This window comes from Podarcis cretensis, assembly GCF_951804945.1.
Source record: "Podarcis cretensis genome assembly, chromosome: 4".
Lineage (NCBI taxonomy): Eukaryota > Metazoa > Chordata > Lepidosauria > Squamata > Lacertidae > Podarcis > Podarcis cretensis.
In genome coordinates, this window is record NC_137173.1 from 80,501,188 (window position 1) to 80,515,994 (window position 14,807).

The 14,807-nt window shown below is 42.5% G+C and overlaps 1 protein-coding gene across 3 annotated transcripts in view; it reads right to left on the bottom strand.

The window, feature by feature from the left end:
- Positions 1-14,807, bottom strand: part of TMEM255B (transmembrane protein 255B) — a 60,612-nt gene that overhangs the window by 14,831 nt on the left and 30,974 nt on the right. For all 3 annotated transcript variants that reach the window (XM_079972991.1, XM_079972990.1, XM_079972992.1), the window contains one exon: positions 7,338-7,427. In XM_079972991.1, coding sequence (XP_079829117.1) covers positions 7,338-7,427 — 90 coding nt within the window. The remainder of the gene's footprint in view (positions 1-7,337; positions 7,428-14,807) is intronic.

A 14,807-nucleotide genomic window follows, 5' to 3' on the forward strand; every position in this document is an offset into this window, starting at 1 on the left:
AAAAAATATATTCTGAATCTCAGAAGCCAGAACAGCAAGAGGGATCGCTGCACATTGAAAGCAGCAATCCCTCTTGCTATTCTGGCTTCTGGGATAGCTGCGCAGCCCACATTCGCTCCATAAGACGCACACACATTTCCCCTTACTTTTTAGGAAGGAAAAGTGATCTTATAGAGCAAAAAATACGGTATCTGAGAATCAACCTTGGTTCCAGCCCATAACTACCTGATAGTTCAGCAGGCTGGCAGAATTTGTTCTCGCGTGCAAAAAAATTATATCCCCTTTATTTAGATTTGAATGTGCTCACAGTGGATCTGAACTTATGAGACAATGCCACAAAACTTATAATGTATTTGGGGTATACTTTGTCTTGAGCTTGGGATTCTAAATGCTGCCAGGCAGAGAATTCATCTTTCCTCTGCAGTATCTGCATTTTTCTATTTTTACTCTCTGCTGCTGACTATGAAATTAGTAGCTCCTGGCAGATACCCCTCTATATAGCGAAACTTCTAAACATATGTCTAAGTTACACTTCTTCAGCAGTTTTGAGATAAAATACTAAGGTCAGTAAGTTGAAGCTCTAAGCCAGGCAGATCACTGTGATTACTGCAAAAATCAGGAGAGGTAAGTGATCAGATTTATTTATAAGAATTATGAATGCTTCCATGTTCTCCGCAGCTTTTCTTGGGCAAAGCACTTTCTTTGTTTATCTGCTATACATTTGTTGTCATGGCACCGCATAAAAAAAATCCACATTTGTAACATCACTACAAATAGTGTTAAAATAAAGCACCTTGCTGTAAAATCCTTGTGAAGTAATTTCTGCCAACTCAACTTTGCTTGATTTTATGATGACATGGAACATATGTTCCTGGGTTGAAAAACACAGCACTGTTTTCAATCCAGTTTTCAAACAAACAGTGATGCCATGGTGATATATTCTAACGCCACTCAGACTTGGATTTTTCCTACTTGCATATCCAGAAAATATATTAATCTCTTTCACCCCTCTTAAAAAGGGATGCTACTATTTTTCTGGTGCAAAATAAACAATTGTCAAATTCACAGAAAAGCACATAGTGCGCAAACAATACATGTGTCACTCACAATACAATATTAAAATGGAAGAGTAATAAACAAAGTGTTTAGACACCTCAGCAACCAATCTTGTGCTTCTGTATGGAAAGTTCTAATGTGTCTCCCTAGACAAAAAGAGCCTTAACCAAGACTCATAATATGTACAGTGGTACCTCAGGTTACATATGCTTCAGGTTACAGACTCCGCTAACCCAGAAACAGTGCTTCAGGTTAAGAACTTTGCTTTAGGATAAGAACAGAAATAGGGCTCCGGCGGCGTGGCAGCAGCAGGAGGCCCCATTAGCCGAAGTGGTGCTTCAGGTTAAGAACGGATCTACGGAACAAATTAAGTACTTAACCCAAGGTACCACTGTAGTTTTAAGCCTTTGTGTCCTATGGGCAACTTTGTTTTCCAGTAAGTAGGAAGGTACACCTTACAACTGTATCAACATACTTATTGTCTGAGAAAAGTCCAGTTTTCCATCGTGTTATTGATCGCTTGTTGCTAATTGAAATGGTCCTGCTGGCAACCTGAGAAACTGTTTGCACTTAGGTCAGTGGAATTTGGGTCCAGGCTACAGCCTTGTAGGCACAGCCCCATTTGGAAGAAATGAATTAATAGCATAAAAGCTAGAGCAAACCGCATAGCTTGAGACACATTTTCAAAATAAAGAAATACCAGGAAAATTGCATATACATTTCATATCATCTCTAGGAAAACACCCAGATATTTGCTTTAAATCAGTAAGGGAGAAACTACAGCCTTCCAGATGTTGTTGGCATACAAGTACCATTACCCCTGAGCTTTGGCTATGCTAGGGTTGGTGGGAGTTGTAGTTAAAAAACATTTGAACAGCTGCAAGTTCTTTGTCCCTTTAACTAATCATCACCAATCATGTAAAAGCTCTTGAGAAAAATAAAACAAAGCTATAAAATAGGCCGCAGAGCTTTAAACACAAAGAAAATCTAAACCCAAGAAGTGAATTAAAGTTACTTTCCCATTCGGAATGATGAATGCTAATTTAATTTTTTTATAAAAGAAATTACCATATGAGCTGTGCAATTACGTTAATGACTCACTCAGGAAATGATATTAAAGGTAATTAGTTATGATTTTGCATCTTGCACCACCATGGAGAAGGAAAAATAGGCCTAATGTTTTCCTTCAAAGCGATTGGCTAATTTAATTGTGGGAAGGCATCGCATATTATTTGAGTTCGGTTTCCTACTGCCTTGCCGTTTATCAACAGAATTGCTTCTATTTTTACAGAGAGCCAATAAATAAAATGAATTTTACTAGTAGCATTGGTTTTTCCAAAAACTATGTCAATACGGTTAAGTGGAGAAAGAGTAGACATGTGTGAACAAGAGGCGCCATTCTGATTATTTGAAATGGCCTGAGGTCCACAACCATTTATGCCATAACAAATTTATCAGTCTCTGTAGTGTCACAGGATTCTTTGTTTGTTTCTAAGGCAGCAGACTAACAAAGTCAGCCCTGTGGGATTTTTAGCGTCAAAAGCTCCCTGGCACTAAAATTAACATGATTCATGCATCATGCTGTCACAAATCTTCATTTTATAGCATGTTCTATGTATGATACTGTGGTTTTTATGGAACAGATGAGGTTCTTCCCAGAAATGCCCTCCTGTTCCAGAAAAAAGCCACCAGATGGCACCATGGAATTCACAAATTCCTTAAAAAAGGATCCATAATGAAAGAGGTTAAACTTTTAGCAAGGGAGGGCCTCCCCACTCAGGATTTTGCCAGACTCTTAAAAATTAACTCATACTAATTACTATTTGATGAAGGAGAAGGAAAAGTAAAGATAAAAGGTAAAGGCAAAGGATCCCTGGACAGTTAAGTCCAGTCAACGGTGACTATGGGGTGTGGCTCTCATCTCGCTTTCAGGCTGAGGGAGCCAGCGTTTGTCCACAGACAGCTTTCTGGGTCATGTGGCCAGCATAACTAAACTGCTTCTTGGTGCAACGGAATGCCGTGAAGGAAACCAGAGCGCGCGGAAATGCCATTTACCTTCCCGCCGCAGTGATACTTATTTATCTACTTGCACTGGCGTGCTTTTGAACTGCTAGGTTGGCAGGAGCTGGGACAGAGCAACGGGAGCTCACCCTGTTGTGCACATTCGAACTGCCAGCCTTCTGATCGGCAAGTCCAAGAAGCTCAGTGTGGTGTAGTGGTTAAGAGCAGTAGTCTCGTAATCTGGGGAACTGGGTTCGCGTCTCCGCTCCTCCACATGCAGCTGCTGGGTGACCTTGGGCCAGTCACACTTCTCTGAAGTCTCTCAGCCCCACTCACCTCACAGAGTGTTTGTTGTGGGGGAGGAAGGGAAAGGAGAATGTTAGCCGCTTTGAGACTCCTTAAAGGGAGTGAAAGGTGGGATATCAAATCCAAACTCTTCTTCTTCTTCTTCTTCTTAGACCTCGCCACCCACATCCCAGAAAGAAAAGTACCTAACAGTGCGATCCTATGACGCTTACTCAGAAGCAAACTACACTGAATTTGACTAGGGATCAATGAACCTGTCAAATCTGACTCCCCTCAGGTTCTCATTTTCCCAGTCTTAAATTCTGCTCACATGCCATCATTAGATTGCAATTACCGGTAATCCTCAGCATTCATCAGCACTTTAGTATAAATTTCTTCAAAAATACATTTTTTGTGTGTGCAGTCTTGCCCTAACGTGCACTTTTTTCCCCAAGCAATGTCCCTAATATAATGCATTTGGTATGTTATTTTCACTAATTGATACATTTTATGCACACCTCCCCACTAATATTCACATTTGTTTAGACATGTTTTGGTTGGAGAAGTGCATTGCAAAATAAATACCTTATGCCCCCAACCCACACCATTCCCTTTTAAGTACAGTGGTCCCTGGACGCGGGTGGCGCTGTGGGTTAAACCACAGAGCCTAGGACTTGCCGATCAGAAGGTTGGCAGTTCGAATCCCCACGGTGGGGTGAGCTCCTGTTGCTCGGTCCCTGCTCCTGCCAACCTAGCAGTTCGAAAGCACATCAAAGTCAAGTAGATAAATAGGTACTGCTCCAGCAGGAAGGTAAACGGCGTTTCTGTGCGCTGCTCTGGTTCGCCAGAAGCGGCTTAGTAATGCTGGCCACATGACCTGGAAGCTGTCTGCAGACAAACGCCGGCTCCTCGGCCTATAGAGCGAGATGAACGCCGCAACCCCAGAGTCGGTCCCTTTACCTTTACCTTACCTCGGGTTAAGTACTTAATTTGTTCCGGAGGTCCGTACTTAACCTGAAACTGTTCTCAACCTGAAGCACCACTTTAGCTAATGGGGCTTCCTGCTGCTGCCCCGCCGCTAGAGCACGATTTCTGTTCTCATCCTGAAGCAAAGTTCTTAACCCAAGGTACTATTTTTGGGTTAGCAGAGTCTGTAACCTGAAGCGTATGTAACCCGAAGCGTATGTAACCTGAGGTACCACTGTATTTGGGTGAAGAGAAGTGGCTTGAAAGTTTGTCCTCACCCCCGCCAAGCTATAGAATCACAAGGGGGGAGCAACTGTCTTCTACATGCCTGGTGAAAAGGTTGTTTTGTTGTTTTGAAAGGATATTAAGTTCCATGCAAGGGCCAGCTCTACTGCTGTGTAACAATATACCGCCAACAAACATGATTCACAGATAATGGATTCCTGTAATATCCATATTCCCCCCGCCCTGCCCCGAACTAACATCATTACAAACTACTTTCACCTTTATTTGTTTCAGTTGATCCAGGCATTCTAATTTTTAAAAAAATAGGGGGGGGGGAGGTGAATAGTGGTTTTGAATATACAAACACTGGGATGAATGTGAATAAAGCAAACTACATCTGTATTACGATTTCTCACATGAGACAGGGGTACTTTAAATCAAGCCCCTTCTACATCAGCTTCTAATTTTTGTAAGTGTTTTTCTATAGAGCTTTCTATTAAGTGAAGTGCTTTTTTCCTCTGAATGGGGCAAATCATGTGGAGCTATAGATCCTGAAATATATTTTTCTTCAGTAGTATTTGTGCCAAATTTATGCCATCTTCACATGTGAAAACAATGGATTCCCCCCTCCTTTATTTTAAAAAAGCTGGAGGTACTTTGTGAAAGACAGAACATAGCTAACTTTCATTATTTTGCTCATGACTTTTTAAGAAAAGCAGGAAATAAACAAATTATCTGCATTAAGAAAACAGGCAAAAAAGAAAAAAAGAAAACAGGCACACAGTGAAAAAGATTGTGCATTATTTCTTATAACCTATTGCCATCTCTTTCTAATGAAATCATGATTGAAATACAAATAAGATGCCACATTATATATTTCGCTGTGATCAAGGGGGGTTAAGTTCTATTTGACTTGAGTAATACTCCATCACACGATCCTGTCACTTCATATTTTTTATACTGTGGTTTCCTCACAATATTGACCCATTTTTTTGGGGGGGGGGAATTATGGAGCCTCAAGAAGTGAGTATAATAATAATTATTATTTTCTTCCATATTTCCATATATTTATTAACTTTCAAAAAAGAAAAAAAACAACACTTGTATGTGAAACTTCTACACCTCGAAATTAACTTCTCTAGTCCGGCTCTAGTCCATAGTTTTTAAATATATATAATTTTTATTATCTCCATATCTTTCACCCCCTCGGATTCACTAAATTCCCCAACAGTTTCAGAGCGCCAAGTGACCAAGACTATGAACCAGGAAGACTTTAGTTCAGGGTTTCCCAAACTTGTGTCTCCAGTTTGTTTTTGGACTACAACTCCCATCATCCCTAGCTAGCAGAACCAGTGGTCAGGGCTGATGGGAACTGTAGTCCAAAAAAAAAAAAAAGAAAGCTGGGGACCCAAGTTTGCAAAAACCTACTCTAGTTCAAGTTTTGACATAAACTCAGGAAGTAACCTACCTAGGTATCGAACATCACTTTGCCTTAGACCCCTGTCTGCTGTACAGGAGAGTACTGACTTCCCTGCACACATTTCTGAAATAATAAGAACATAGGAAGAGCCGTGCTGGATTATACCAAAACCCCAGCATCCTAGTCTTACAGCAGCCAAACAAATGCGTATGAGAAGCATGAGCCCAGTCTTGGCTGGGGAGGGCGGGGTATAAATAAAATTCATTATTATTATTTTATTATGAGCACAATAGGCGTTTCCCCACTCATGTGTTGCATGCTGAAGTCATTTATTTTGTACTGTCCTGAACCATCCAGCATTTCCAGTTTCATTGAATGGCCCTGTTTTCTATCATTATGAAAGAGAGAGAAGGAAACAACTCTCTCTCGCCACTTTTTCCATACCACACATAATTTTATAATGGTGGAATGCAATTCAGTCAGCTCACCAGCTATCCAGAGATAGAAACAGAGATATGAAAGCTAGGGGCTCAATGGCACCTTAAACCTAGGTTATGGGCGCAACAAGGGAATGCCTAGGCGCGCTTTTTTTGTAACAAGAATACAAAGCTGAAAATGAATGAACTGTAGCTAAAATCCTATGTTCGTTTTTCTCATGGTTCTAGTCTTCATCTGAAGACTGCAAAAAAACCCAAAGCCATGCTTCCCCTGCCCACCCACCCTAATATTCTTAAAAGGGTCTCTTCTGCAGTCTTCAGAGAGTAGCTGGAAGTGGGGGGGCAGAAAAGGGTCCTCCTTTCCTTCCACTCCGTGGTTTTAATCTGAAATCTTAGGCGCAGTACTGCGCCCAGAAATCAGAAACTGCTCACACTGATGAAATTCCCTGTCGCAAAATGCACCTAGAGCAATGGGAGTTTCGAATGCTGCCCTTAACTGCTGCCCTATATATACCCCTGTCATGTTCCCCAATGCCCTTACAGACCATTTTTCCAAACTAAAAACCCATGTGTTGTAAGCTTTTCGTTTTGGTTACCCTCGTTTAGTCGTTTTGGTTACCCTTTTCTGCATCTTTCCCAGCTATACAATATCCTTTTTGAGTTGTGGTGTCCATAACCATAGGCAGTGTTGCTGCACCAGAAAATTGCAAAGCAAGCACTATCATATAGGCAGTTTTATTTTCGGTCCCTTTCCTAATGATCCTAACATGCGAACCACACTAAACACATGGAAGTGCGTGTTCCATAACTGCTAATGGTCAAACTACACCGCTCACACGCTGAACTTGAAGTGGATCACTAGATCTTCACCACAACCAGAAATGGCTCAGTAGGCACAAATTAAAAGCTAACCAGGGGAGAGAGGAATATTAAAAGGGCATACTTACTATATGCCGGGCTGCAAACACACCATCAACGATTGCACAACAGAAAGCTGCTACCACTCCAAAGCTGATGAACACAATGGACGCTATCAACTAGAAAGAGAAAAGTGGACTTAGAGTATTATATATTCACACAGTTACTGAAACCTGATTATGAAACACTTGGTCATCCAACTTGCAGTGTTGCAGAACAGAGGAAGAAGTTGACTCCCTAGGAAGCTCCAAATGTTTTTGAACAGGCATTTAATCCAACGTGTCAGAATATCTCTTCAAACCATGCTATATAAAACTAATACTACTACAGTATTTTTGTATTTAATGCTCTTTTATTGTTGGCTGTTGGCCTCGGGTGCCCTTCGTTCACTTGTGCGCCAGTTTGACACATTTTGATGTTTAAGTGGTCTATGAATATTTTAAAATAAAATTTAAAAGCAATAAAAATAAATAAAGCCTGTGGATGGCTAAGCAAACACCACAGAGATGCGTATCAGGGAATCGTTTAAATCTGTAAATGGTCTGTGCCAATAAATAGCAAACAGGCCATTCAGCACTTCAAAAGGGCTAGCAACCTTTTCCCATACCACACCAATGCACTGGGGTATTTAAAACATTTAATAGGATAAATTTGTTGTAGGTGCACCTGGAGGACTTCCATTGTAGGGAATGATCCTGGGTGGTTTCTTCAGCTGCAATTGCCCATTCTATAAAATGGGAACAGTAAGGACCTACCTCATACAGCTACTATGAGAACAGAATGCTAACTCCCATATTAGCTCTAGGGCAGGCATAGGCAAACTCGGCCCTCCAGATGTTTTGGGACTACAACTCCCGTCATCCCTAGCTAACAGGACCAGTGGTCAGGAATGATGGGAATTGTTGTCTCAAAACATCTGAAGGGCCGAGTTTGCCTATGCCTGCTCTAGGGCCACTTCACACAATTAGCTAAGAACTCATTAGCTGAGAATGCACGCATGAGGTGGAAATGAAGTAATAGACTACAAGGAGGTAAGACAGACTGAACTATTTCAGGCTGCAGGTAGAGGACCATTCTTTGTAATGCTTTCCCACCTAAAAATATCCCTACAAATAAGAAAACAATCACAGCAGCAAATTGGCTGAAGCAGATGATCTCTCAGCAATGTGTACGTTACTTGCAAGTAGCTTTGTTTTGTTTTAATTTAAAAAGTGCCACATCCCACATGCAAGCCAGAAGTGGCATAGCCTATTTTACCACCTCACTTTGCAACGATCATAGTTATGAAATGATACGCTTCTCTCTTCATAAACTCACCTTCATTGCTAAGCTTATCTTTTCCTAAGCTTATCACTACTTATGATGCTGAATAATAAAAATGAAAAATTCTCAAGCAGTTCTGCTATTACTGCTTTGCATAGCCAAACTCTCACTTGTTGTTGATAAGTACTGTACATCTATAATGAAAAACCCCTGTATTTATTATTAAGTGCCGCAGCTCAAAACATTTATCATATACCAAACAGGAATGAGCCCATGGGAGGAAAGATAAAGCTTTACAATGGAAGTGTGAGTGGGAAAAGGAGAGACCATTTGGCAGCCAAAGCCCAAGAGCTGCACCATTTCCTCAGCTTTATGATGGCCACTGGGCCCATCACCTCCTGGCAAACAGAAGGGGAAGAAATGGAGGCAGCAACAGATTTTACCTTCTTGGGCTCCATGATCACAGCAGATGGTGGCAGCAGTCACGAAATTAAAAGATGCCCACTGCTTGGGAGAAAAGCGATGACAAACCTAGACAGCATCTCAAAAAGCAGAGATATCACCTTGCCGGCAAAGATCCATATAGTTAAAGCTATGGTTTTCCCAGTAGTGATGTATGGAAGTGAGAGCTGGACCACAAAGAAGGCTGATCGCCAGAGAATTGATGCTTTTGAATTGTGGTGCTGGAGGAGACTCTTGAGAGTCCCATGGACTGCAAGAAGATCAAACCTATCCATTCTTAAGGAAATCAGCCCTGAGTGCTCACTGGAAGGACAGATCCTGAATCTGAGGCTCCAATACTTTGGCCACCTCATGAGAAGAGAAGACGCCCTGGGAAAAACTCTGATGTTGGGTAAGATTGAGGGCACAAGGAGAAGGGGACGACAGAGGATGAGATGGCTGGACAGTGTTCTCGAAGCTACCAGCATGAGTTTGACCAAACTGCGGGAGGCAATGGAAGACAGGAGTGCCTGGCGTGCTCTGGCCCATGGGGTCACGAAGAGTCGGACACGACTAATTGATTAAACAACAATCAATGATTCTGCTTTGTTTATAAAATCAAAATTGTTTAGTCATATGCAATAGGCACACTGATTCCCCCATTCTCACTATTTCCAATGTATGGTCATCCCAGTGTCATCTTAATTTTTGTCTGTTTTGGCACCTTCACCATCTGACTATATGTAATGATAAACTATAGCACTTTGCTCTTTTAGTGCTGTTTTGAATGGCGGAAAGGAAATAATCCTTTACCCGTTCTGGTGACCATGTGAACAAGGGGATGCTTCAAGGACTTTAAAGAGAAACTCATTAAGAGATCTTTATGAATAGCTCCCCCACCCACACCCCCAGGAAGAGATTCTATAGTTGGGTAGCTACAAAACCCTTTTCTCATTAGAGAGCCATTGTAATTGTAGCAAGTGCGACAGCTAGAATAGACATGAATGAATAATGAACACCCAGTACCCATGACATAATCATATCTCCTCTAGTGTGACAGTCCTCGAGTGTCGTCTCAATTACAGCAGCGCTATTACGGAGGCACCGACCTTTGGAAAGAATAGGTTGACAGGGCATAAATTGTGAGGCTTGCTGCTTACTGCAGCGATAAGATGCCTTAATGACCGAGGACTGAGCACCCTTGCAAGAACTCGTGTTTAAAAAAAAAAAAAAATTACTGCAGAGGTGGAGTCCACATTTCAACCCAGTTGTGAATGGGGACGAGGAGTTTGCTGCATGGAAGACATGACATAGTATCCACAGGATGATAATTATTGATCCTGTTTCACCACCCTGTCACTAGCTGACAATACAGGTGCCTCAACACCAACAGCAACCACTCAGGCAGAATGTGATGAATTTCAATCACTGAATACCCTTTTACCAGGATATTAAATCTATTTTGCTGTTTAGTTGCCATAGTAACAAATGTCACAATTTTTGTGCGTTATGGATGGAGATGGCACACGAAACCTGTTCAGGAATTCTGCCATATATTTGTCTCACAATGTACACAAAAGAAAGATGAGTTTATGCCTCCGCTCTCAGGATCAGGGAAATCTGGATGGGAGTCACAAATTCCCCCCAAACTAACCTGGTCTCTTCAAATAAACCTTATCACATAAGCAAGCCTTTCCTAAAAAGGTAAAGGTAAGGACCCCTGACAGTTAAGTCCAGTCGCGAACGACTCTGGGGTTGCGGCACTCATCTCGCTTTATTGGCTGAGGGAGCTGACATTTGTCCTCAGACAGTTTTTCCGGGTCATGTGGCCAGCATGACTAAGCCGCTTCTGGCGAAACTAGAGCAGTGCATGGAAATGCCATTTACCTTCCTGCCGGAGCGGTACCTATTTATCTACTTGCACTTAGACGTGCTTTCGAACTACTAGATTGGCAGGAGCAGGGACAGAGAAACGACAGCTCACCCCGTCGCAGGGATTCGAACCACTGACCTTCCAATCAGCAGGCCCTAGGCTCTGTGGTTTAGACCACAACACCACCTGCTTCCTAAGCCTTTCCTAGACTTATGGTAATGTATGAATTGAACTCTAGGCAGGTGAAGAAGAGTCAGATTCATGGGTAGCGTATGAGAACATTGTGGAGGTGAGGCCTAACCCTTGACCACAGCAGCCAAATGCCTTCCCCTTATGAGAGACTACAAACTTAACCCCCACTTATTTTGGAGTTAGCCCCATTGCATTCAATAGGACTTACTTCTGAGTAGACACTTAATTTGTTATATTTATCCCACCATTCCTCAAAGGATCTCAAGGTGATGTAGGAGGTTCTTGTCCCTCTCCATTTTATCCTCACAAACCACCCTGTGAGGTAAGTTAAGCTGAGAGACCATGACTGGCCCAAGGCTACCCAGCAAGCTTCGTGGCTGAGTGGGGATTTGAACTCTGGACTCCCAGATCCTAGTTCAACACACTAATCACTAAAACACACTGACTGTCTAGCATGGTTAGGATTGTACTGTAAACTGTTGTCGAAAAGAGCAGTCCCTTCTGAATCAGAGCTCAAAAGCTTTAGAACAGCATTCCTAAAGCGGTCTGTCAATGTTCCTCCAAGGTGCCCTTCCAGAAAAGTTAGAAGGCTTATCTGTTTAGCCCAGCAATGTTTACTCTGACTGGCAAGCACTCTCCAGGGCTTCAGGCAAGGGTATCGCCTGCCGCTCTCTGCACAGGCCTTTGGCAGTTAAAAAGGAAAAGCAAAGTTGATAAATTCTATTGTTTACTCTTTTAAAATACAGTCTTGGATCCTGAACACCTTGCGAGTCAAACGTTTTGGCTCCCAAATGCCAGTTTGCGAACGTTCTTTGGAACCTGAACGTCCAACGCAACTTCAAGGTTCAAGGGCAATCATGTTAGAACAACTAATAAGAAAGGCAACTTCACAGCAGAGGTGATTTTAGGCAACTGGTGCAGCCACAACAATGCTGCAGAACAGAGCACACTAGGCTGGAGGCTGAATTTTAGCATCACACAGGGCGCTGCTGACATTTGAGGTCCCAAAGTCCACCACTGCTTCAGAGGGTGTAGGGACTAACTGGCCTTAAAGCCAGCAGATGAGGCACATCACCACTATTATGCTGCAGCAGCTGAGTGTCTGTTTTCTGAAAGCCAGCAATTGGGAATGTCAAAGTCGTTAGAAAACATGTTCCCTGCCCGTCTTAACGCATGGACCAGGAGGTGGTCCTTTTGCCCCCAACCTAGAGGTCGGATTAAGAACTTTAGAGGCCCTATGCACTTAAAAGATTTTGGTTCCCATACACACACACACACACACACACACACACACACACTTTAATAAGCCATAAACGAGAACCTATTTTTCTAAATGAAAGAAAACCTACAGTGAGATGGAAAACGATGCTTATTTTCATATACTTCCACTTTATTCCATGATATGAACTATTTAATTACTAGCTTTCAGCTTTTTCTTGCTTTAATTAATAGAGACGGATTTTATCTCAGAATTTGTAAACTGAAAAGTGGAGTTGCTGGTTCATGGTAAATCTGGCAATGGAAAGTTTCTGTGGTGCCTCTCCCTTCCCATGAAGCCCTAAGCACGTGATTATTTTGCTTAATGGTTAAGCCAGCCCTGTCCCAACCCCCAAAGGTGCTATCAATTGCAGGCATTTTTCCAATTGACGTAATATGGGAGTCTACCATAATGGGCAATTATTCATTTTTTAAAACAGCCAGTCTATTTTAACTAATAGCGTCATCTTAAGACCCCACTATACAACAGCAGCAGGAGAGTGTAACATCCCACTACAGCCTGCCAGTTCCATTGTCAGAGGTCATCATGGCTGTAGTTCAGAGTACTGCTATTTCAGCAGAAAACGCCGCCAAAGGGAAGGAAAAACGCAGGCTGAGCTACTTGGAGAGTACAAGACTTTAACTGCCCTAATCAGATCTGTGTTGTTAATAATAATAATGTTAATTAATTTTGCTGATATATATTGTGAAGGGTGTTCCCCAGCCAAAGCAACGCAAACAGCAGGTACGTAAAGGTAAAGGGACCCCTGACCATTAGGTCCAGTCGTGACCGACTCTGGGGTTGCGGCGCTCATCAAGCTTTATTGGCCGAGGGAGCCGGCGTACAGCATGACTAAGCTGCTTCTGGCGAACCACAGCAGCGCACAGAAACACCGTTTATCTTCCCGCCGGAGTGGTACCTATTTATCTACTTGCACTTTGACGTGCTTTCGAACTGCTAGGTTGGCAGGAGCAGGGACTGAGAAACGGGAGCTCACTCCGTTGCAGGGATTCGAACCACTGACCTTCTGATTCATAGGCTCTGTGGTTTAACCCACAGAGCCACCCGTGTCCCATAAACAGCAGATAGCTAACTCTTTATTGTCAAAGCTATGGCTCCGAACAGCCACGAACACCAGTTTAGCATCTAGGCAACTATTCCCAGGTCTGCGTTCTCTGGAGCAGTTGCAGCAACAGAGGGTCACTCCCCCTCCACCAGTTTCCGTACCTCCCCCGACGGGCTGCCTGCACGCAGTCGGAGACTACGCCTGCATGGAATCTTCCTCTGTTCATCCCTCTTCAGTCTCCTCCTGATTCTGGGAGACACTGGTGCAGGAGAGGGTGAGGAAGCACCTGGTCCTTCACTTGCCTGACATGCATCTTCCTCCTCTTTTTCCGACCCATCCTGTGCTCCAGAAACAGCTCTACAGAAGAGCTGGAGCATGTCTTCTCCTGTCACCTATCTTACGATCGGCTTGGTTTCTTAGATCCAAGAGGTGGGATTAAGGCCTGTTCTAAGGCCTGTCATCTGGTATAAGGGAGGACTGTTGCATGTTCTGAGGTTTGGGGTGCCCATCACAGTCATCCCTAGCTCTCACAGACACTTGTGATAATGCCCAAAGAGTACCTGAAGCATCACCAAACAATATAGTTCAGCTTTTTTAATCTTGCTTCCTTAGTCGATACCACTGAAACAGAACAATAAATCATGGCCATATTTTGGTTCTTCAAATTGTTTGGTATCAGCACTTTATGAAGAGCATATTACCCATCAAAATATTTTATGAAGGGTTGGGTTTGTAGCTTAAAGTGTGAGATTCACCATCTGTGCCTCCTACAAAAATCTAACATCTGCAGGCATAAAACTGCACTTGCCCAGTATAATTGCACAGGCAGGCAAGTGGCCATCGCTGCATTGCTATGTTTTAACTCAGTGGTGCGGATAAAAAATTCATCAAGTTCTCCATTTCCGAAAAGTTGAGACAATCTATTATAACTCGTAGAAAGGGCACACAAATGTAGCCTTGATCTTTTTTGCATGCTCTGAGCAACAGGGAACGGTAGTGTTGTTGATTGGGAGGCCATTTGTAGGTTTGGGGACCTTAAAAATAAGAATAACCCCATAAGTTGAGGTTAGTCAATGAGGTACCCTCTAAATGCTGTTGAACTCCAACTCCCATAAGTCCCAGCCAACATGGTCAGTGGCCAGAATGGATATGATTTGAAGGAACATAACACTACCACTACTTTGCTGAAGTTAAGCAGATCTAGGTCTGGTCAGTGTCTGGATGTATTATTGTTTGGGTTCTATTGCTCTGAGGTGTATAATAATAATAATAATAATAATAATAATAATAATAATAATGTGATTTTAAAATTTTATGAAACACGAAAGAAGAAAAATGGACTATAAATGTAAGATGGGAGCTGTAATCCAACAACATCTGGGGGAACCACATTGGTTACCCCTGCC